Source organism: Daldinia childiae (assembly GCF_008694065.1).
Source record: "Daldinia childiae strain JS-1345 chromosome Unknown Scaffold2, whole genome shotgun sequence".
Taxonomy (NCBI): Eukaryota; Fungi; Ascomycota; class Sordariomycetes; order Xylariales; family Hypoxylaceae; genus Daldinia; species Daldinia childiae.
Genome location: NW_022984643.1, coordinates 6,740,828 through 6,758,296, shown reverse-complemented (window position 1 = coordinate 6,758,296; position 17,469 = coordinate 6,740,828). Strand labels below are relative to the sequence as shown.

Genomic DNA, 17,469 nt, shown 5'->3' with positions numbered 1-17,469 from the left:
GAGAAAGTGCAAGTGGCAAGCAATGATATGCTATGATTAGGACCTAAGTGACTAGTACTTTTATACATTAGAAAATCTCCGGTTGGTTACCTAATCTATGATTTCGGGCTGTTCCTATCTATAGCGTCGAGTGTAACTTTCCTACCTCCTAACAATATATGTTTTTGATAAAGAAATATTAATTAACATGTACTCAATCACCACGAATGTGGCCGCCATTGCTAAGTATACCATATCTTTGCAATTAATATTTGAAAATCCTTAGATAGTTTCCCGTCGACAATATTAATTCTACCTACAAGATCTATTTCAGTGTTTTCGTTCGCGTTAAGGTTTAACAACATCATATTCATACGTACGCCTTACTTTATATTTCTCTATCGCTTTTGCCGTGGATACCTAGGTTCTGATTTAATTATACTCATCATTATCATCGTCGTTGTCGCTATATATTTCTAATGCTTCAAGTTTCTCACCCGTCGCTGTTCACTCACGATGTAGTCTTAAAACCTCGACGGCAGCCCAATGGCGATTTTCTTTTGCAATTGCAATGGCCTTGATGTGGTCCTGACGCCATTGCCCTGTGGTAAGTGCTCCAGAAGATAAGAGAAGCTGTATCATATCTATTCTCCCGTTTTCAGCTGCGTGTTCCAGCGCAGATGAAACATTCCATTCGGGCCAATATGTGTCGATATTCGCTCCGAGGTCAATCAATCGCTTTGCAAGGCCTAGATATCCTTTTTTGCACGCTATTTGAAGCGCGGTGCCTTGGTAAACTGGTCCCGGAGCGATATTGACATCTGGGTTTTTACTCAAGAGTAAGTTCCAGATACTTGAATTACCTCCCCCAATAGCTGTTTGGAGGGGGTTGTCATGCTCTTCGACAGCTTCATGGAAGGCGTTCTCATAGTTGTCACCAAAACAACATTCTGCATTGATATCCTCGCCTGATTCTAGGAGAGTCTCTACCATCTCCATATTCCCCACCCCAATTGCTTTGGAGAGAATACCACCGCCAAGTGGCTGCCGATTTCCTGATAAAAGCTCTTTCATAAGTGCTAAATCCCCCGTTTCTATTGCTAAACGTAGAACCTTTACATCTGCTTTACATCCGCGGCTTAATAGCAAAGCTCTGGCCTGAGGGGACTCCAGAGTAAATATTAACGGTGATATTTCGATATAACTACTTGCCTCTTTAATGCCGATAGGCTCAAGTGAGCACCAAATAGTAGGGTCGAATACAATAGAATCATTCCTGGCCTGGCTGATTTTTATGGTTTGTGACGGCGTGATTTTTCCTAGAAACAACTCTAAAAGCTGCATGTTTTCATACCAGGATGCAATTCCCAATGCCAACGTTTCTTCTTCCGTCGACATACTCTCCTGTGGGAGACGCTTCAATAGTTGATCAATGATATCCATCGCTTTATCATCCCCACTTTCACATACTAAAAGAGTGGCAAGACAGAGTGCACTCCCGTCGTATACATTTGGGTCTAGGTCCAGGATTTTCTGAATTATAGCTGTGTTGCGACTCAGACATGCCGCGCGAATCATAGAACATTTATTGGGAAAGGATTGTTTCCGGAACATCGCCTTTTGATAATATATATCGTTCACATATGGATAACCATCTTGGCAAAGAATTCGTTCTGCAAGCTCCCAGTTACCTAGCATGACGGCCAGGACAGCCTCGCTTTTGGTTGGTTTATAACCTCGATCCAGTAAGACTGCAGCCATTTTTCCACATGAGAACTTCACTATCTCGTTAGTTACATCGTCTTGGAAAAGGACACATTCAAGCAGTGTTACATTATCTGGCCCTTGTTCATTAGGATCCTGGCCATTATCTAGCAGGAATAACAAAAGCTTGAAGTCTTTGCGATATCTGGCTGCGTGATGTGCCATCCAAAGTGGGATCCTGGCACCGTTCGAAACTAAGTATCGATATGTAGATCCTGTTTTGGTATTGTACATTGCTGCACCAACAGGAGTGGCACAAAGTCGTGACATTAAGGTGTTCATATTCATTGACGTACCCATGAAGTTGCTGGATGATGCGGCATAGAATTTGTTGTAGATCCAAAAGGGTTCATTGTCCCAACGACGATAACTGTTGACTTCACGGCGAATGTTGGCACCTGATTTATGCAAGAGCTCAACTACATCCAAGTGATCGCCATATACTGCAAGGTGTAGAGGAGAGAGTGTCGTAGGATTCCACTGGGAGAAAGGTTCAATGGATGCGCCCCGTTCGAGAAGCAAACGACAGCTGCTTAAGTGGCCCCAGAATGCTGCAAGACTCAAAGCGGTGTAGCCACGAGAGTTGGTAGCATTAACATCGATTCCTTGATCCAGAAGTAGAATCAGGACTGAGTCGTAACCCCTTCCAGCGGCTATAAGCAGAGTTTCAACTAGGATGCTCCAAGTCGTGTCAATGCTCTGACCTTGCTTTTGTAATTGGCCCAATAGATAGTGAACCATCAAGTAAGCGTCCGGTTCAGGTGATATACCAGCTGCACATCCTAAAATAGTATGTATATCTGTGAAAGCTTCGGCGGATGCTTCGGGTTTAATCCAATTTAACGGTTCATGTTTAAAGGGAAAATAGTACTTCCACTCATGATCAACTTTCGCACCGTATCTAGTTAGTAGTTCAACCACCAAGAAGTCCTTGCGATAGACTGCAGCGCCGAGAGGATATAACTCTGTCCTAGCACTTAATATGTTCGGATTGGCGTTGTTCCTGAGTAATGCCTCGATCATGTTAAGTCTTTCCGCATAGTCATCAGAGTCGACAGCTACTAATAAAGGCATTCTCTGTTTAAAAAAATACCTTCCATACATGAAGTTAGGATCGGCTCCTTTACTCAGTAGTATCATAGCAAGATCCAGTTCTTGATACAAAATTGCTGCATGTAAACTTGTATCTGAAGTATCGCTGCCTATGGAAACAATTTCGTTTGGATCTTGCCCAGAAGATAGCAACCACTTGATTAGCGTTCGCGTTCTTTCTCGCACATCTCTTGGTTGCCGTAAATTCGGATGAAACCCAGCCTGAAAAGCTATCCGATAGAGCTTTTCGGCAACGGCCATGGCTGTAATATCGGTAGTTTCCTTTGATTTTAGAGGCTTACTCATGATGCCTGATATCTGAAATAGGTTGAGGACTGTAGGCCATATTTTTATAAGGTCATTCATATGAAGATTATTTGATAGCCGAAAAATGATAATCATGATAAGCTGTTCTAATCGTTGATTATCTAACCCTTGCATGATACTTTGAGCTCGAGTTAGAAATTCGTCTGGATATGCTTCAGGCATGAAATGTCGTAACCCCGATACCAGGTGCGACATCGCTGGAAGCGAATGATGATCATTACGGTGGGTAATATCTTGCATATCCCTGGTAATTAAATGCCGAGTTAATAAATGAAGAAGATCATTGGTAGATTGTGTTAAAATCATTGATTTTGGTGAAATAGCTGGGAGGTTACATCGTCAGTATTAACTATCATCATATAATCAAAGTATTCAAGATGCTTACATATTGGAAGCTCAAGTTGGAATTTGAACCACGGAAGATTAGAAGGCCAAGACGATTCGGACTCAAGTGGATCGGGAGAGCAGACCGATATTATCATCCCTTCAGGGGATCTGGGACTAGCAGGACCTATCGTGTCATATTCATTAGCATTCAGTTACTTTGATAAACTAGAACAATTGCCTACTGACCTTGCCGAATCCTCTCGAGAGTACTTTGTTGGTTTCGGCTGACTTCTTTGGCCACCTCTAATGCATCATAGACTTTCCCCTCAATTACTACTCTACTATCCTTACCCTGGTTCCTTCGTTTCGAAATACGGTGGCCGACATATCGCCAAATAGCCTCGCTCTGCCCTTTTCGAAGCTTTCTTCTTATGTTCCAATTCTTTAGCTGATATTCGAGCTGGCTCTTGCTGATGTCTGTCAGACGATTTATTTAGTTAATTTAGTGGAAACATACCTACCTTGCTTTGAAGTCATGATCCCATAGCCACTTCAGTATATCGGAGTTGCTACATTTTTGTGAATGTATCATAGAGGTAATATGATGTTTGTGAGGTAGCCAATCGGCTTCAGTAAGTTTCTCACGTATTGAGGCCATCGTGTTGGGCATTAAAGGGATAGGATATGAAGACTTGATAGAGAACTGAAAATATGTCAGTACCTGAAGCGGGGGAGACAGCTCTATATATGCTCATTTTAATAGAAGCTTGTATTAAGTATTAAGTACCTCAGGGTTGGTAACGTCTTACGCCCGGATTTGCACTATGTAATGCCGTCGATGATGGGATTGGTCCATACCAATATCTGAAGTGACAGGATTGGTCGACACCAATACCTGAAAATGGTTTTATTGGCTTCGTGTCCTCATGGTATAAGCCACAATTAACATGCATAATACTTGCAAATCCCATTGGGTGTTTCCAATATCGCAACGAAGTACCTGCGTAAGTGAGAATAAGCTACTGCGGAGAAATTGCTGGTTTAAGGGGCGTCTTTAATATAGAATGTTACTTAAGTCATGAATTTGTTCTATCATCGGAGAAGCAAAATATGTAAGCTCACCATGTACCGATCTTAGCATATGTAGGTTAATGTAGTATCAACACATACATCTTACATGTACCTAGTACTTTCCTCCTGGTCCGATATTTTCATTCGATGCCTAATGACCAGTTATCCAAACTGAGTAGCTGAAGAGAAGCATATTGCCGTTCGAGGACACTGATTCTGCCTCGCTTTGGAACTCGCATGATATGAGTGTTGTACACTTAGAGATTAGGTTGTGGAGATCTTGTTGTAGTTATTAAACTCTGGATTATAAATAGGAGCAAAGAAGACAACCTATATCAAGAAAGGCTTCTTTTTCAAACACTACCTTAAGTATAGGAATACTAAATTTTAATTCATTATAAACTCCAACTCCATATTGACTTTCCCCCTTATTTCTATTGCTCTAAGATGGCGGTACACTTAACGCCCGAAGCTATAATTGCCCTTGTAACTATTGTCGTCGGCCTTCCCGCAGTTCTCCTAGCTTTGCTTAAATGGAGGCAAAGGTTACAACGCCATCATAAAAACCGTACGTTAGTATATCTATTTACGTGAAGAAGTTTGGCAATACAATTTACCAAGAATTATTGTTTTATTTAGGTCGCACCCGAAATTTGCCTCAGTCGTCGAATTCACCAACGAGTGAATTTCAGCTCGCGGAGTTGGCCGAGTCGGGTGCATCAGTGACCATAGGCATGGTTACACTAGTTAATATCAATGGAAAATACGATCGAGGAGTATGGATTAGACAAGGCTCACTTCGAGAGATTAGTCCTTGACCTTAGTTAGGGATTATCATGATCAGAGTACCTATTTTATATCTAATAAGAGTAGGCTATCGATTTTCATCAATCACTCCTTGAAAATGTTTCCTACCTACGCTACCTCCGCGGCTTCTTCTTACCATTATTAGCCTTGTTGAAGTCGGTGGTGGTACTTTGTTTTTACTCCGAATAACTTCTCCAGGAGTTTAAGTTTCCGGCCAATCAAAAATATAGATTCAAAGTGTCTTTTGCGGTATCTGAGAAGATATTGAATAACCGGAACATAACTTAACGGGATATGATGAATGGTATTGATTCTAGTTATACAGGTACTTACTACGGTTATACAAAGTGCAATCCTTATTACCCCATAACGGATGCGCTATGCCCCTCCTTGCTCAACGCCGCGGACATTTCGACGAAAAATCCTAGTTTACAAGCCGGCAATTACGACTAGGGGGTCTCTTCTCTGGTCAGACAATATGAGATAAGGCTTTATTATAGTCAGCGCTAGAGGAAGGAACAACAAGATGGCACCAGATCTAGCTCATGGCCAAGTGATCACGTAGTGAGTTTTGAAGCGCGACGAGGCTAAGTCGTCCCCCAAGTCTTATCTGAGGTTGTTGTCATGATCCACTTCGGAGAAAGCTCAAAGGATAGTCATAATAAACCACTAAGGGAAATTTTGGATTCATCGATGCCCCGGGCCGCTTGCAAGACTCTTATATGAGTGTTCTGGGTGAATTGTCTTACCACTGGGCCTTCGGTGATAATACGGGCGTGGGCAATCGCGTGGGGCAATGATCGATATGTCTAGGAAGGCAGGGAAGGAAAGGCTGGTGTCCGGAGATCCTTCACTCTAGACCTCCAGTAGTCTTCCCCAAGGGGAATAGGCTACAGAGAGCGGATAAAGGGACTGACGGGATGTTGAGTGAGGGAACTTCCATTATATACTGCCTCAACCTCTGGAAAGATGAACGGTAGGGTCCATCCATCGTAGATAGAGTGGTGGATAATGAGAGAAAGCTGAAATATCTCTTGGTTTTCATTCTGAGGGTAACGAATGGCTAATTGCACTAGGGGCTTGCCAGCGCTGACTATAAAATTGGAATCTTCGTCCCTGTCTAATAGCATATATCGTATATCTTCCCAGACTACGACCTGCAATACACCATATGAATTTGACAAGATCATTCTTGTACGCAGAATAGGGTGTGCTTTCCCCATAGCGCCCTAGGCCTCATGTAATTGCTTGTAACCGATATTCTCAGGCAGGGAAAGGGGATATCGGCCATGAATGATCTAGGATTTCTCATCGTCTCAGCTAGTAGCCCTTGTTGAAGCTGGGTAGAAGGGTTAGACATCTTCGATCGACCTGACCGGCAGATGGCATTGCTGGGCCGCAGCTCTTATTATATCTCACTGCTTGTTAGCTGGCGAGAAAGTTTGCGGTATTGTTTCCTCATCATTCTCGCTATTGTCGTATTAAGCTATAGACGCTATAGCAGACAGTTGAGGTTAAGCGAACACATTCTAGACAGTAAGTTTATACATGTCTTTCCGCGCCATTGTAACTAGCTTCATAGCCGCAAGTGAATCACCTCCTAGGTTAAAGAAGTGACCATCTGCGCCCACCTGCTCCGCTTCAAGATATAACACATAGGCAAAATATTGCTGCATATGTTTCTTCACCTTTGTATCTGGTGTGCGCTTCATACTCGTCCGTAGTCGATAACTCGCTAATTGTTCTCTTGAAAGTTTTGTTACGAGCTGTCAGGGTATAAGTGGGTAAGGAGGCCTACAGGGGTCTATCAACTATATGAGGGCGCTACGCGCCCTCGAAAGAGAGTAGAAGCCAGGCGTTACTAGTTCAATATATCATCCTTTTGGTCTACCTTTCTAGATATTCACTCTGTGTATGACATCAATCACCTGGGTATAAACCCCCTGACACGAGCTCTCGTAGAAGCTCTGGGTTCACTTTGTCTAAGTTCGTCAGCAGCAAGAGATTCAAGGGAAAGAACACTTCCGGGACCATGTGAGAAGGTAACAATTGCTGAAGTCTCGATTTCACGACGGGAATTTGAGAGAGAAACCAATCGGATGGCTCAGCTAATATCTGGAGGATGTCCGTAGTGTGGTTCCCTGTTGCTTGTCTTGACTATATCTTCAGTGCGGACAAAGGTAATAAGCGACAGGGTCCTTGAAGGATTAGATGTGGTGACCATCTCTGCTACAGCATTTCGTGTGTGGATAAATATCTATAGAATATGATGCTCTACCTCTCCAAGCTCGACGCGCTGCCCACGAAGCTTGGCCTAGCTATTGTGATATCCAACAAACTGAACGGCCCCCGTTGCAGTATATCTGGCGAGGTTACCACTCCTATACACCTTATGGTGGGAGGCATAATCTCTGAACTTGTAACATTGCTCTAGCGATCGTCATCTGACGGCACGCACAAGCAACCGCCACTGATTAATGTTATGAGTGTATTGAAGATAGTCACATCGAATGTATACGATGAAAACTGAAACACTCGTGATCTTTGATCGAGTCCGACTAGCAGTGAAGATGTGTCAGATATAAATATCTGTCCGACATATATAAAATGTAATAGAATAAAATCTGTTGGCAAATAACTTTTTAGTGGTGTAGCGGTATGTTGACAAGACAGCATAGAGGGTATTTTATGGAGTTGTCACCGAGTGCACTCTTTTACTGAAAGCACTGAAGATGTCCGTCTTGGCGTCTTCAATCTTAATGACAGTTGCCGCCAGCTCCGCAGCCGATTGTATACATTGCACGGAAGAGAGAATGACTACTGCCGATAAGCTCTTGCATACCTAATACTCTGTAGTAGTTCAACTGGATGAGAGCGGTCGGGGAGGACAAACGCTCCGCCAGCTTTCACCAAGCATGGCGGTAGTGGTTTATTGAGACTTCTTGGAAAAAGGGGTACGGACGTATCCGACTCAACGTCAAGCGCTACTGTGGATCCCAGGCAACACAATTGCTGCCTATATTCTATGCATATATAAACATAGCTAGATCCTAATCCCATAGTCCAAAATAGTCAACTTAACAACGATGTCACCACTATTCTAGGAATCACACTACCAGGTGTCCAGAAATAGCTTTTAAAATCTCGTATAATTGTTTATAGCTCAGCAATTATTAGCTTTGTGTACCGCATAATCTATATTCGTGGCTGCAATAGCCCCTTAATCATTGTCTCAGTTGATCACCTTAGCTCAACTCAGGTAGCTAGAGTACGCTGTGGCTTTACGATCTTTCTAAGCCGACACTACAGTGTAGTGTAAATACGGCTATATAATCTGCCTGATGCTTTTTCGAACCGATTGATAAAGAAAAGAAGTTTCTTCCATGTACTCGCATCACAATTCATTATATTTTATCGACAAAGTAGAAAACCATTCTTGCTATCATTATTGTATTTTGCTGAAATGGACCCTTCTTCAAACCTCCTCAAGCCTTTACAAGTCGGACGCTGTCGACTGCGACATAAAATGGTTCTTTCTCCCATGACTCGCTTTCGTGCTGATAACGACGCTGTGACATTACCTTTCGTCAAGGAGTACTATGCACAGCGCGCAGCTGTGCCTGGGACATTATTGATCGCCGAGGCAACTGCAATTTCAAACCAAGCAAAAGGGATTGCAAATGTCCCTGGAATCTGGGCATCGGAACAGATCAAGGCCTGGAGAGAAGTTGTGGACGCGGTTCATTCGAAAGGATCATATATATGGCTTCAACTCTGGGCCACAGGGCGCAGCGCTGAGGTCGAGATACTAACCGCAGACGGATTCGACCTCATATCCAGCAGCGCAATTCCTGCCGGACCAGACGATCCTACTCCGCGTGCTCTGACGGAGTCTGAGATACAAGTCTACATTGATGAGCACGTACAAGCTGCCAAGAACGCCATGCTCGCGGGCTTTGATGGCGTCGAGATTCATGGCGCTAGTGGTTTCTTAATTGATCAGTTCACCCAGGCGTCGTGTAATCAGCGGGTCGATGGCTGGGGTGGAACAATTGAGAAACGAGCCCGATTCGCACTTCAGATTACCAGTAGAATTGTCGAAGCGATCGGTGCCGATCGTGTCGGCGTAAAACTATCACCGTGGAGCACGTTCCAGGGCATGGGAACTATGAATGACTTGGTCCCTCAGTTTGAGTACATCATTACCCGCCTCCGCGAGATGAACATCGCCTATCTCCATCTAGCCAACTCCCGATGGGTGGAAGATGTTACGCATCCTGACACCGATAACAGGACTTTTGTTCATATGTGGGGAAAGTTGAAGCCGGTTCTGCTGGCAGGGGGCTACGATCCAGCTTCAGCGAAGGTGATGGCTGACGAGACGTATGCCGGGTATGACAACGTGGCTGTCGCATTTGGCCGATTATATACCTCTAACCCTGACCTGCCGTTCCGTGTGCAACACCAACTTCCACTTCAACCCTACGATCGTGACACGTTTTACGTTCCGCTCTCAAAACAAGGTTACCTGGACTATCCGTTTAGCAACGAGTTCTTGGCATCAGGGTATATCGGGGATGTACAGGGGTAAATCGTTCACTACCTCCTAGGTATACACCACTCATAGTTACTCAAATTAATCAATATTGTATTTGGTGTACCTATTATTGTCGTTAGGTAGATAGATCGTGGAAAAAAAAAGCACTGATTCTTTCTGATCGAGACCCTGGCCTGTTTCTTTTTCTTTTTTTCAGTCTCCATTTCTCACCCCTATTGCAATCTTTCTTTTCCAGGTCCCTCTTCATCGTCCCCGTTTGGATGCATAATATAGGAAAAGCAAGTCTACTGTTCACTAATGATGTAGATTCTTATATGTCCGTGACCGCCCTAGCTATATCTTCTATATGATTAGATGACACTAGTCAAATTTCGATCACTTTGGTACATATCGGAGTTGCGAATGTGCTTTGACCCATTAAGATTCTTACCACCACTAAATAATGGCTACCGTCACAGGGGGGATTTTCGCCGTCACGGGTGGAATTTCCGGCATTGGAGCTGCGACCAGTCGTCTTTTGGCGGATCGTGGAGCTGCGTTTATCTGTATCAGCGATATTTCGTCCAAGAATCTCGATCAGCTGAAAACCGAGATCAAAGAGCTCAACCCGGCGACTGTTGTTGATTTTACTGCTCTGGATGTGACGTCTTCTGAACAGGTAGAGCAGTGGATACAAAGCATTGTTACGAAGTATGGCGACCTAACCGGTGCAGCCAACGTTGCTGGCATAGCCCAAGGAGTGGGTTCACGAACGACGCCTACCATCCTTGGGGAAACTGATGCTGAATGGAATCAAGTCATGAAAGTCAACCTCGACGGAGTTTTTTTCTGTACTCGTGCTGAAGTACGAGCAATGAAGGACTTGCCTCCTCGAGATCGCAGCATCGTGAATGTTTCCAGTATAGCGGCTTTCTCGCACTTACCCGATGTATATGCTTATGGTACATCTAAAGGGGCTGCTGCCTATCTCACCGACTGTGTCGCGGCAGACGCTATTTCGCTGGGAATTAGAGTCAATTGTGTTTCTCCAGGTAAGTTGTATATTCGGTCTGGTTTTGAAAGCTTCGTGTTCAGCTCGTTTCGTGGGACTCACCGCTTACATTGTCTTAATAGGCGTTACGAATACCCCCATGCTCCCAAAGTTTATGCCAAATGCCAATTCATTCAAGGATGTGGAAGACTCATACAAGCGTGAGGGGTTTTCCTTAATTCAACCTGAAGATGTTGCCAGAACGATAGTTTGGCTACTCAGCACGGATTCGCGGCCGGTCTACGGAGCGGATGTGAACGTAGGTGCTGCAAAACCTTGATGGTGGCTACCACGATGAAAATATGGGATTATTAGAAGGATTTGTGTTGTGGTATTAGGAGTCATATCTATGAATTAGTGGCCATGAGCAGGTGTTGGGTTCATATAGGAAACTGCCCTTTGTTCGGCACATGGTTCTACCACTACAAAACGCCTATTTTGACGGAGTAACTGGCCAATTGACACAGTTTCATATCTTAAGTACTAGACCTAAATAGTTTAACAATGTAGATATCTCAAACTCAATACAAGCTACTTCAAAATAAGAGTTTCGCTAGACTACCTAGGTACTGACATTAGGAGGATTGATTTAGTTTACCTACAGCTCATTAAGTCGTCATTCTCTCTTCAAATATGGGAGTATTTGTAAATCACTATGGTGCGAATTAGAATAAGACAAGTGTACTCAAAAGCTACTGTTAATCAAGTGGAAGAAACTGCATCACATCAAAGATGGTCTATGATGCATGGTATTTTGGTCTGGCTTGATCATTGAGCTATTTCTCCGTTGTTGGCTTTGAACCGGCAATATGAAATGGGGAATGACACTTTGATGGGCCGTCAGAGAGCTCTATTTACGACAATGAAATTGTTGTCATCCCATCAAGAAACTAATTTGCAGATACTAAAGACTCAGTGGCATCCCGTACTCGCTCCATCAGGTCCTCTGCAATCAATTGCAACGTCTTGTACACCTTTTCTCGGAGATCCCGGTCAACGTCAACCAATGATTTGGACATGTTCACAACAATAGTGTTTTGAAACTCGGGAGAACGCAGGGTAGGGAGAACTTTCCAAAACTCCCTTGGCCACTTATAATCATTTTCGCCCACGTCCAACCAAGCCTGAGAATTAACCTTCGCAAGCCACTGATCCAACTCTGTATCACCATTGACTGGCTTACCGTAGTTCATGGGGCGAGAGGCCGACACGAATCCAGGGACCTTGCCGTAGTTATCCCCATGCACGCCACTGCCGTCACGGAGCTGAGGATTATAAGCATTCTTAGGTCTGTTTGCTGGGATAGACTGGTTATTGACACCTAGGCGATAACGCTGTGCATCTGGATAAGCGAACATGCGAGCTTGGAGGAGAGGGTCTTCCGAAGGCGCAACACCGGGAACGAGGTGGGATGGTGAAAAGGCCAACTGTTCTACCTCGGCGAAGAAATTTTGAGGGTTGCGATTTAAAGTGAGCTTTCCAAATGGTCTACCCGGAATTACGTCGATATCTGGCGGGTAATTGCCCAAGTTCCAATGCTTGGTCACATCAAATATATCGAATCCAAGCTTGTCGACGTCTTTAGGATCAACTACTTGTACGTTGGCGGTCCATGTCGGATATTCCCCTCGCTCTATAGCTTCGTAGAGGTCGCGCGTGGCCGAGTCAGGATCATCGGGCTGGGCGTTCTTTTCAGTCTCTCCTTTTTCGAAATTCGGTCCCTTGTCCGAAGATAGGAAGAAGTGCACGTATTTCCACGATCCGTCGGGCATGGTCCATTTGAAGGCATGGCCAACATAGCCACTCATGCTACGGTAGTTGAACATAGACCCGAACTCACTGTATAGCCACAGGACCATATGTAGAGATTCATGGTTGTTGCAAATCCAGTCCCACCACATATTGGGGTTTGCCAAATTCGATTGAGGGTCCCGTCTCTGAGCGTGCACCAAGCCTGGAAACTTGATAGGATCGCGAATGAAGAACATAGGAATGTTTAAGCAGACCCAGTCCCAGTTACCTTCCTCGGTGAAGAATTTGACAGCCATGCCCTTAGGGTCTTGCATGGATTCGGCTGATCCGCGTTCAAAAGTTGTTGTTGAGAAACGTGTGACGCATGGTGTCTTCTTTCCCACACCAAGCAGCATGTCAATGTTGCAAATATCCGAAATATCATGTGTGACCTGATACAGGTGAAAATATTTAGTTAGCTTTCCATTACCATAGTATAACAATGCTGCCTGCTTCAAGGAATCTCCAGGGGGGGCTCACTTCGAATTCGCCGTATGCTCCAGCACCCCGGGCATGGACGGTGCGTTCCGGAATCTTTTCTCGATTGAAATGACTCAAAGTCTCAATTAGGTTGAAATCTTGTAATAAAAGATGCTTCCCATCCCTCAGCGAGCCTTCCGGCTTCGCGATAGGGCACCCACTTCCGGTCGTGAGAGTGGGCGTTGGGGTGTCATTGCGAGTTGCAGTGCCGGCAAGGGAACCCATTGCTTCTGTGGTGTATGGTTCCTAGCGTAAATGTTTGTTGTTTGAGTTAAGATGGTTAAGAAAAGTCTTCGACCCGGGAATAGTTCGTATCACACCTAGCATGGTCGACATATGCTTTCACGTCGCAAAAGATAGGACTTCCCACAGTCAAGACGCATTTTACACTGGCCGTGGATTATTGACCGCCTCGCTTGGTAACTAATTTTTAGTGCGATTTACAATCTGAGTCTGCATGGCGGTGAAAAGGCAATATTTTCGCAATATTACCAAACATACGGTAGGGTATATTCATCAGACTGCAGCCACAGCGAAGCCGATGATCAGCTTGACATGGGCCATCTGAGACACGACAACTTGCATTCAGATCGAGGTATACTAGTGCATGTTTTCGCACAGTAAATGTGAAAAGCAAATCATGTAAATCAAGTTTTCCAGGGAGAATTCATTCGGCATTTCTGTGCCGCAACTCCTTTTTTTAATAGTCTAGGTACCTATGCATTTGGTTTTTTTTTTGGACATGACATGCTCTATGAGACTACCTTTGAAATAATGTAGCTAGGTACCTATCTTAGAACGATGATGTGCCCCTCCACGATGTTGTCATTTTGTTTCCATTGACGAAACTCATTTTGTGTCTGGTTGAAGCTGAAAGAATGCAACGTCACAATTGTCTCTCGACCAAGTTGCAACGCAACCAAGGCCTGCAGCTTCGAAGAGTGCTTTCACTTCTTCCTCAGCATACTTATAGCTACATCCAAAACGAACTTTCTCATGCTTGTTAACAATTATGTCACGTAGAGATCCTCCAAGTCTGATGTCTTGACCCTTTGGTATCAAAGATGCCTCATGTCTGCCGAGGATAAAATTCCATTCACTGAGGTAGTTCCATTCATCTGGGGAAAATGATGGCCCACTCTCATTCTCCTGGCCTATTAGATGATTCGCGTATCCTAGAGCTGTCAATGCGAAAGGGACAACACCATCAGAAGTGTAAGCTCGTAAGATCTTAGTGGGTATCTTGCAGCTGTCTATGGTGATGAGGATGCTGCTATTTTTAGGATTGTTTGAGAGTGCTTTAGTTGATATTTGATTGAGAAAGGCAGCTGCATTCTCGCGTGAGAAATTCCCAATCGTCAGGCCAAGTAATAGTATGTAGTGAGGCAGGTCACGGACTTCTGGGGCGTCCCTGAGCCAGTGGATTCCATCTTCGAAAGTGCCATAGAGGGCACCAAACCGAACGTATTTGAACATCTGCATTGGGATCTCCTCCATACTGTGGCGCAGTTGTTCTTCACTAAGATCTAATGCATAGTATGTGACCTCCTTTTCTTGTGCTTCTAAAGCTTGGAGGAGAAATATCACTTTGTCGAGACTCCTTCAAATATTTATTCCGTTAGTTTCCAATATGAAAATATGAATCACACAGGCAGAATAAAGGTAGCGTGGCGCAATTAGAAGGCGTCCCAGGGTTTGACTTACGCACTACCCAAATCGACAATGACACTATGTTTAACAATCCCGGATGCCATATTATGAGCCTCATTTCTCAATATTTGCATCTCTTCAAGCCTCGGATAGAAGTCTGGTCCGCGCGAGTGCCGATTCCAGTGTACCAAGCCATCAGAACTGTAAAAGAGGAGAGCAGGTAGGGTCTTTGGTTGTTTCGACAGGCCGTCGAGAACCAGCTTGGGAATATCCGTCTCAAATTTTGAACGACGAATATCGGTGACGGGTAGAGAAGTCATTAGGTGCATGTTCGGTGAGCTTTTAGTTCGTGTAGAGGGTAGACCGACAATGTCAAAAGTATTCAAGAGGTAAACATCGACTTCTATTCTAAAGATTAGAAGATAGTTCCTACGCTATATATGGCCGAAGCGAAAAGAAAAGACAAAACATAAGAATCGGAAAAGGGGGAATAATGAACCGGAGCTAGAAGTATCTAAGGTCAAGGTTGGATCAGCCAACATGCCCCGTGTAACACTTGGAAGATCTAGTACGAGATCAATATGCAGACTTCAAATATAATCTAAAATTCAAAGTAACTAAAAAAACCACAGAGCTTCCAGAGCTCTCTTCAAATAGCTCGGATGTATTCTACACAACCCCTCTTCGTCCCAATATTCACTCCCAACTCCCAATTTTGTGGTGAACAAACCATCTTTATCCCACCGTCGTTTAAGTTTAAGCAATTGCTGGTAATTGCTACCCCAATAAAGATTCTGGAAGTTATTTTCACTCGGAAGCCCTAAGTTACGATAAGACACTCGGGATTCTTCGTCCATCGAGTATAGAATGGGCATCTGAACGTTCGATAATTCGTCCATTACACTTGTTTTGCCTGCAAAGGATGCCGTGACAGAACGCACGAAAGTTATTAGTTGAGCAGAGGAACGCCACGCCGGATGTAAAGAAGTTTTCCCCGCCTCAGGCTCATTTACTTGACCTCCCAAATTGCTTGTGAACAAAATGTCTCCTGGAGACATTTGGATTTTCACCAATCTCTCCGCCAATTTTGCAGGCCATTCAGGAGCTTCAAAAACTTGTTTTGAAACCAGAAGGGATCCTGAAAGTATTCCATAGTTCTCGGGATATATATCAGCAGCCTTCCGAAGACTAAAGCTACCTTGAGCCAGCCACTCTGAAGATATCGAACACACGAGTCCCTCACTGCTATGCGGACATATGAAGCTTGCTCGTATCTGCTCTTTTGTCATCGAAGTATCAGTTGTGTTCGGGAAGTGGACCGTTAGACTCGCCACCCCTGAGTTATTAGACGGGCGCTGTATAAGGAATTGTCCAGGATAATGATTCTTGTTCATTGTCTGCAGAGTCGCCAACAAGCGATTAATCGCTTCCGTCCATTCGATGTTACTTGCTTTCTCTGATGAGATAGATATCGTAGTTGATGTTAGTGGATCATCTGGAAAGAGGCGTACGGTCGCCTGTGCGACGATGCCGAATGTGCCACCGCCACCACCTCGTAGTGCCCAAAAGAGATCTTGATTTTGATGCGCATTCGCAACAACAACTTTGGCCTAGGGCAAGATTAGCTTCATAAACTGGAAGGAGGGGCATCGCTATTGGTTCTTCGTACTTCTGCGGTAACTACCTGGTATTCCAATACATTGTCTATTGCCAATCCTCTAGCATAGCTGAAAAAGCTTGACACTCCACCCCCTTGCAAGAAACCTCCCACGGCACCCACAGTTGGACACTCCCCACCAACCAGGGATAATCGCTTTGCAGCCGCTTTCTCATATACTTCCCATTGCATTACGCCAGCGCCTATAGTTACGGCGGGACCACCCGAGCTCTCGGTAGCTCCTTGAACTAGGAAGTCTTCGTGAAACTCCAGATTTTTCAGTTTATTCGTATGTATTTGAAATGATGATGGCCCACTTGATCGTCCGACTCCATCGTGCCCTGTATTCTTTATCACCAGCCGGAGATTATGTTTCTTGGCAAATAGTACAGCTTTCTGAATGTGAGAAGCGGATTGTACTGAAACAGAATATAGAGGTACTCGGCCTTGATGGCAATTGGATTCCGGGCCTGAAAAAATATGGCATGATTCGTTCTGGAGCTTGCCACCCTCCCAAATCCAGTCTTGGAGAGAGGCTGTCGCATTAGGGATAAGCTTCACCTTCGTGAATGAATTACTAATTATCGTAACTTACCTGGTTGTGCTGCTCTCCACCCACTATCCAGAGACAAACGTTTGAGATCTTCGCAGGCATGGTTATCAAGAGTTGGGTGGTGACACACGTGTCCGATAGGCTTCAAAGGGAGGAGATTGCCGTCGACGGAATCATCCAAGGTTGCCCACTCGGCTTCATTTGGCCAGCATGGTTCAAATGGCCTGCATCTACAAGACTCCTGGGTAGGAATCAAGAATGATATAATAGTCAGGCTAATCCCAGCAACCACAGTAAATGTACGCAACATTTTAAAGAGTTGACAACTACTAGGATTCGGCTATTCAGACTAGATATTGCAAGCTATGTAAGGCATTTACGTC

The 17,469-nt window shown here is 44.4% G+C and overlaps 4 protein-coding genes across 5 annotated transcripts; 2 read left to right on the top strand and 2 right to left on the bottom strand.

Moving 5' to 3' along the window:
* Nucleotides 1-8,893: 8,893 nt before the first annotated feature.
* GL218_02644 (putative inactive dehydrogenase EasA) lies at nucleotides 8,894-9,958 on the top strand (the record flags this gene model as incomplete). Its single annotated transcript, XM_033579177.1, has 1 exon — nucleotides 8,894-9,958. The coding sequence occupies one exon, from the start codon at nucleotides 8,894-8,896 to the stop codon at nucleotides 9,956-9,958; it is 1,065 nt and encodes a 354-aa protein (XP_033438060.1).
* A 409-nt stretch (nucleotides 9,959-10,367) lies between these two features.
* Nucleotides 10,368-11,235, top strand: GL218_02643 (Chanoclavine-I dehydrogenase; the record flags this gene model as incomplete). Its single annotated transcript, XM_033579176.1, has 2 exons — nucleotides 10,368-10,956; nucleotides 11,039-11,235. The coding sequence occupies 2 exons, from the start codon at nucleotides 10,368-10,370 to the stop codon at nucleotides 11,233-11,235; spliced, it is 786 nt and encodes a 261-aa protein (XP_033438051.1).
* A 610-nt stretch (nucleotides 11,236-11,845) lies between these two features.
* Nucleotides 11,846-13,451, bottom strand: GL218_02642 (Peroxisomal catalase; the record flags this gene model as incomplete). The annotated part of the gene is made up of 2 exons (XM_033579175.1): nucleotides 11,846-13,138; nucleotides 13,227-13,451. 2 exons carry the CDS (start codon nucleotides 13,449-13,451, stop codon nucleotides 11,846-11,848), a joined length of 1,518 nt encoding a protein of 505 aa, XP_033438068.1.
* Nucleotides 13,452-14,075: 624 nt separating this feature from the next.
* On the bottom strand, nucleotides 14,076-17,396 carry GL218_02641 (4-dimethylallyltryptophan N-methyltransferase; the record flags this gene model as incomplete). 2 transcript variants are annotated; one of them, XM_033579173.1, is made up of 5 exons in its annotated part: nucleotides 14,076-14,826; nucleotides 14,931-15,284; nucleotides 16,290-16,486; nucleotides 16,546-17,069; nucleotides 17,129-17,396. In XM_033579173.1, 5 exons carry the CDS (start codon nucleotides 17,394-17,396, stop codon nucleotides 14,076-14,078), a joined length of 2,094 nt encoding a protein of 697 aa, XP_033438066.1. The 2 variants fall into 2 exon arrangements, with proteins under 2 accessions (XP_033438066.1, XP_033438067.1); XM_033579174.1 differs by having other exon boundaries at nucleotides 14,931-15,279; nucleotides 16,324-16,486.
* Nucleotides 17,397-17,469: the final 73 nt, after the last annotated feature.